Below are 6011 nucleotides of genomic sequence, written 5' to 3'. Positions count from 1 at the left end.
TTGTGTATGAGGAAACAAACACTCAAATCACCCAGAGAAGAAGAATAGTCAGAATTCAAATGCAGGTCAGCTGATTCAGAATCTCTACATGTGCTTATCTATACTTTAGAGAAGTCAGGTTGGGAGCTGAGTGAAAGATGGATTGGAATGGGGAGACACTTGTGTTAAGGAGATCAAACAGGAAACCATTAACTGTTGTTGAGGTCTGAAATTCACAGAACTCAAACCAGGGTTTTGGTCATGTAAGTGGAGAAGATATATGTAGGATAGATGTAAAGATCATAGGAACATGTGAGGCAAGTGAGTGAAGATTGCAAGATATCACCAATTGTGAGTCTGGCTATCTAAGAAATTGGTAGTAGCCTCCTTAATAATAGAGAAGTTTGAAATAAGGGATGATTTGGGAGGAGGGAGATATAATGGTGTTTGATTTGGACATATTGAATTCAAGGGCTATGGTACATCTAATAAAAATGAAAGAATAAAGCAAGACTGGAGCTCCCAGGATGGATGAAAACTAGTTTTGAAAATGTAGTAATCTGAATAGAAGCGATACTTGATCCTATTGTAGATGATGAGGTTTGTTATATTTGATAGTATTAAGGGAATAAAGGGATCTGTAATTGGGGTTATGTGACTTTCCCAGGGTGGCACAGCAAAGAAGTATCTGAAGCCAGATTCATGTCATTCTTTTTTAAAGAAAATCTTCAAAACCCTCTCCCGAATCTGCTTGGTCCTGACCCCATAAATGACAGGGTTGAGGGCAGGTGGTACAACCACATAGAGATTGGCTAGGAGGATATGAATGTAATGGGGAATGTTGTGGCCAAAACGGTGAGTGAGGAAGGAGAAGAGAGCTGGCATGAAGAAAGCTAAGATGACACAGATGTGGGAACTGCAAGTATTGAGTGCTTTGAGTCGAGCATCACGGGAGGGGAGGCGGAACACAGCCTGAAGTATCCTGGCATAGGACACAATGATCAGAATCACGTCCAGAAATAATATGGAAATATTTCCCAGGCCAAAAAATATATTGACTCTGATGCTTGCACAGGCCAGTCGAGCCACACCCATATGCTCACAGTAAGTATGAGGGATAACCATATGCCCACAGTAAGGGAGTCGAAGCAGGAGAAATACAATTGGAGCTATCATACAGAAGCTCCTTAGGAAAACTGCCAGAGCAATGAAACCAATGGTTTTGTTGGTAAGGATCATGCTGTAGCGGAGGGGGTTACAAATGGCGACATAGCGGTCAAAGGCCATAGCTAAGAGTACGATGCTCTCCATGACTGTGAAAAAATGGATGAAGAATACTTGAGTGACACAAGCTCCAAAGGCAATAGCCCTCAGGTGAAACCAAAAGATTCCCAGCATCTTGGGGATGGTAGCTGTAGACAAACTCAAGTCAATTCCTGACAGCATGGCAAGGAAGTAGAACATGGGCTGGTGGAGGCTTTTCTCAGTATGAATTGCATATAAGATGGTGATATTGCCCATGAGTGCAACCAGGTATAAGATGCAGAAGGGGAAGCCAAGCCAGATATGTGCACCTTCCAGCCCTGGGATCCCAAGAAGTAGGAAGAAGGAAGGATGGAACCCTGTGTCATTCAAAGAAAGCGTCATTATGGGGGAGACCAATAAACATGATAATTTCTGAAGTATCTTCCCTTGACAGTAATAATTCACCATCTCCTTCTGGATTCCTAAAGAAATAAAAGAAAATTGTCAAATATTCGGTGTACTTTTACTATTCAAGAGAATCTAACAAGGAAAGTATCTCCATCTGCTGCCTTTGCATATTCCCTCATTCCCCTATATCTTTCAGAACTGAGTCTTCAAAAGTGATCAACAAGACCAATGGGGCAAGGCAATCAGTTTAATCAGTTCCTTTCTACGATGCTAGAGTCTATATCCAGTCTCAGTAAATATAAGTATGACCTTGGGTATTGTTGCAAAGGATTAGCTTTGCAAAAAGCAAGAAGCAAGGAGATCCCACAGGGCAAGAACTGGGTCAACATTCTGAGAGAACTGAGAAGGAGAGAGGCAATTGGGACTGACTTGTCTCTCTGGATGAAGGCAGAGAGGGAGTGGAGTTGGCCCTTTCTGAAGGAAAAGACTTTGAAGCTGCCAGGAAATTGGACCATCTTGAAGTAGTGGTTGAGTGAGTGATTACCTCACACTGGTGGACAGTGTGTGGGTTAATCATCTTTCCCCTTCTGTGTGGACCTACAAAGCTGTCATTGGTATTTCTGCTTGATCAAAGAAAGGCCTCCTGTGCTGTGGGATTTCTTTGGGCCCTTTGTCTTTGCCTCTAATAATCTTTCTTTAACTTTAATGTATTAGTTCAGTATAATTATAGAAAGTTTAGAATTTTAATATCTGGTGTGGGTTAGAAGTAAGTTAGTCCCCGACTCCCTCCCCTTCCTTTCTCCCTTTAGTTAAATAAACCATATATATATATATATATATATATATATATATATATATATATACATATACATATACATATATATATAAGCCACCCTATAACAGTATTTAAGGGCTCTATCAATGAATTAAAATATTTGTAGGCACATTGGATGTATTGGAAGCCTTACACTAGGACACCAGGAAGAATGCAAAAGAAATTGAAAAGCTGATCCATGTATTGTGGATAAATAGCACAGAAAGGGAAATGTTTTTACTGTCTCTGTCTCTCACATATACATACAACACATGTGCACACACATACACACACACACAATAGTGTAGTGTAAAGAACAATAAACTATCAGTTAAGAGATCTGGATTCTAGACCTAATCTTGTCACTGATTAGTTTTGGACCTATAGAAAGTCATTTAAATGTTCTGTCACAGCTTCTCCTGTTATAAAATGATTGGGGAAGACTCATTGACCTCTGAAGTTTTTTTCAACTCCAATATTTTATGATTATATGTAAAACAAATTAGAGTAAAGGCATAGATGGGGTTAGGTAGGTTTAAATAGAGAAGGCTTAATAAAATTGGCACAAATTCTTCCCAAAGATATACATAAATTGCTGGAAAATATAGACAAGAACATCACAAGGAGGAGGAAATAATCTGAGCAAAAATACAGGAGTGAGCCTCTCTGAGGGAAAAGAGGGCAGTGGGATGGGTCTTGTTATTCAATGAGCAGAGATGACAAAGGCTAAAAGGTATGACCCTCCAAGTTAGGTGCAGTAGTGGCTTGAAGGCCAAAGGTTTTTCAACAGTAATGTCCCATAAAAGGGAGAACCATCAATATCTTACTATTTTATAAATATGAATATCTGACTAACTCAGCTTGGAAAGTGGAGGAGCATACACAGTTTTATAACTCTCTGGATAATTCCAGATTGTTCTCCAAAATGGTTGGATCAGTTAACAGTTACACCAATTTCATATTTGTATCCCCCTATTTTCCACATCCCCTCCAACATTTGTCATATTGTCCTTTTATCATTTTAGTCAATCTGATAGGTGTGAGATCTCAGAGTTATTTTGATTTGCATTTCTCGAATCAATAATTATATAGGGCATTTTTATATGATAGCGATGCTATTATTAGGTTTGTTTCCTATGTGATCAAGAAAAAAGGAAAAGAACATAAATTTTCTAAAATATTTATAGCACCTCTATTTGTGGTGGCAAGGAATTGGAAATGGAGAGGATACCTATCAGTTGGAAAATGGCTTAACAAGTCATGTCATATAATTGTGATGGAATACTTCTGTGCCATAAGAAATGATGAACAGGTTAGTTTAAAAAAATGGGAAAAACTACATGAAATTATGAAGAGGCAAATAAACATAACCAAGAGATCATTATATAGTCATAAAAAATTTGGTTTGAAAAATAACTTGTATGTGTCCACCTCCAGAGAAAGAACTAATAAATAGAAATAAGCAAAACATGGTTTTACATATACATAGATCTTTTTTTTCTTAACTCTTACCTTCTACCTTAGTTTCATTTCTAAGACAGAAGAGCAGCAAGGGCTGAGCAACCTGGATTAAGTGATTTGCCCAAGGTCACACAACTAGGAGGTGTTTAATGCCAGATTTGAACCAGATTCTCCTGAATCCCGGCCTGGAGTTCTTTCCACTCTATTACTTAGTTGCCTTTTTGTCAAATGATGCCTTCTCTAGCGTAGGGTGGAGCAGAAGGGACAGAGATATATGGGAACTTTAATGTAGCAAACAAATAAAATTTAAAAGAAAGAAATAAAAGTGGAGGATTGGGAAGGTGGTTGACTAGGGTTAGAAATGAAAAAAAAATTATTTTTGAATTTTGAGAAAGAGATGTGTATAGTGAGGGTTCCTCTGAAAAAGGATTTTGGAACCAAACCAGAGCAGGAAATCTGTATCTCAAGGGATTCAATGGTCATGGAGTATTAAAGTTTTTACTTTGAGGGGTCGAATATTCCACTTTGCCTAAATTATTTGTGGAGAGCATGATTTCTTATTCTTTCACAATTCTCAGGCATCCCTCTTCCACCTGATTTAATTGGGATAGGAGCTACCTAGTAAGGAAATTTATCTCCTCAATTAGATTGTGAACTCCTAAAGGTCTGGGACTGTTAACCTTTCATTGTATTCCTAGCATTTAGACTGGTGCTTGGCACATAGTGAGTAAACCTTCTCCATCTGACCTATGTAGATTTCCAATCTCTCTGGCCTTCTGGCATTCATTAACATTCACCTAATCTCTCATTTGGTAATCTTGTCATGATCTTGGGCTTTGCACTCTCCCTTACCTCTTATAATCAATCAATCACCAACTTCATCAATTCATCTTCCAAATCATTTCTACCATCTGGGGAAAGTAGGTAGCATAGCATTTAGAATTCTGGACTTGAAGTCAGGAAGATCTGAGTTCAAATTCTTCCTCACTTAATTACTTAGTTATATGATCCTGGACAATTCTTTAGCTTAATTTTCTTAGTATTTAAAATGATAGAGATAGATTTTATTGTCTTTAAGGGTGCTTCTAGTTTTAAATCTGTGATGCCATATCCCTCCTTTCTAATTTCATTGGCAATACAATAGTATAAGACTTCATATATCCCCGTGTGGATCATTGGAATGACAAGCTGATAGGGTATCTTGCCTCCACTCTTCCCATTTCAATGGTCCATCTTTCTTATGACTGCAAGAATCTATCTTATACATTAATTGGGCATTTTTTGGTTTTATTTTTGTCCCTTACCTTTTCTCTTAGAATGAATACTAAATATTGGTTCCAAGGCAGAAAATGGTGCCAGGCAATTGGAATTGGAATTAAGTGACTTACCCAGAGTCATACAGCTACATGGCTAAAGCCAAATTCAAACCTAAGACCACTCATTTACAAGCCTAAATTTCTATCCACTGAACCACCTAGCTGCTCCTAACTTATAAGTTGTTATTCAGTAATGTCTAATTCATGGTAACCATGGTATACCATGGTACACCAATACTGTCCATGGGATTTTCTTAACAATGATACTAGAGTGGTTTGCCATTTCCTTTTCCAGTGGAGTAAGGCAAAAAAGTTTATGTTGCTTGCCCAGGGTTGCACTATTAGTATTTCTGAGGACAGATTTGAACTCAGATCTTCCTGATTCCAGGCCAAGCACTTTATCCACTGAGCCATCTAGCTACCTCAATCTTATACACAGTTGTAGTCATAATACACCTGAACTGAAAAATACTTAATGGTTTCCTACTAACAAAAATCCAAGTACATTCCTGTACCATTCGAGGTCCCTCATAGTATAAAAATGCTGTACTTCTCCAGCCTTATCTCATATGACTCACTAACAAACAAAGCAAAGTACATCTGTGTCTGTCTCCTGAAAACATGATAAAGTCTCTAAGGTCCATGCCTTTTCTCAGAGGTTCTTTTAACTTCAAATTACCTCCTCCCATCCCTCTCATGAATCTTTGGAATCTAACTCAACTTCCAACTTCTCAAAAAATAAAATAAAATAAAAACCTTCTCTGATTTGACTTTCTCCTCCCGTCTGA

General features: G+C 38.0%; 1 protein-coding gene across 1 annotated transcript; it reads right to left on the bottom strand.

Moving 5' to 3' along the window:
* Positions 1 to 684: 684 nt before the first annotated feature.
* Positions 685 to 1632, bottom strand: LOC100618432 (olfactory receptor 52E8-like). The gene has a single exon (XM_007491161.2). It carries the CDS (start codon positions 1624 to 1626, stop codon positions 685 to 687), a length of 942 nt encoding a protein of 313 aa, XP_007491223.1. The 5' UTR covers positions 1627 to 1632.
* Between the last annotated feature and the right edge of the window lie 4379 nt (positions 1633 to 6011).

The sequence above is a fragment of the Monodelphis domestica genome, chromosome 4 (genome assembly GCF_027887165.1).
Source record: "Monodelphis domestica isolate mMonDom1 chromosome 4, mMonDom1.pri, whole genome shotgun sequence".
In the NCBI taxonomy this organism is placed as follows: Eukaryota; Metazoa; Chordata; class Mammalia; order Didelphimorphia; family Didelphidae; genus Monodelphis; species Monodelphis domestica.
This window is presented reverse-complemented; position numbering and strand designations above follow the sequence as displayed.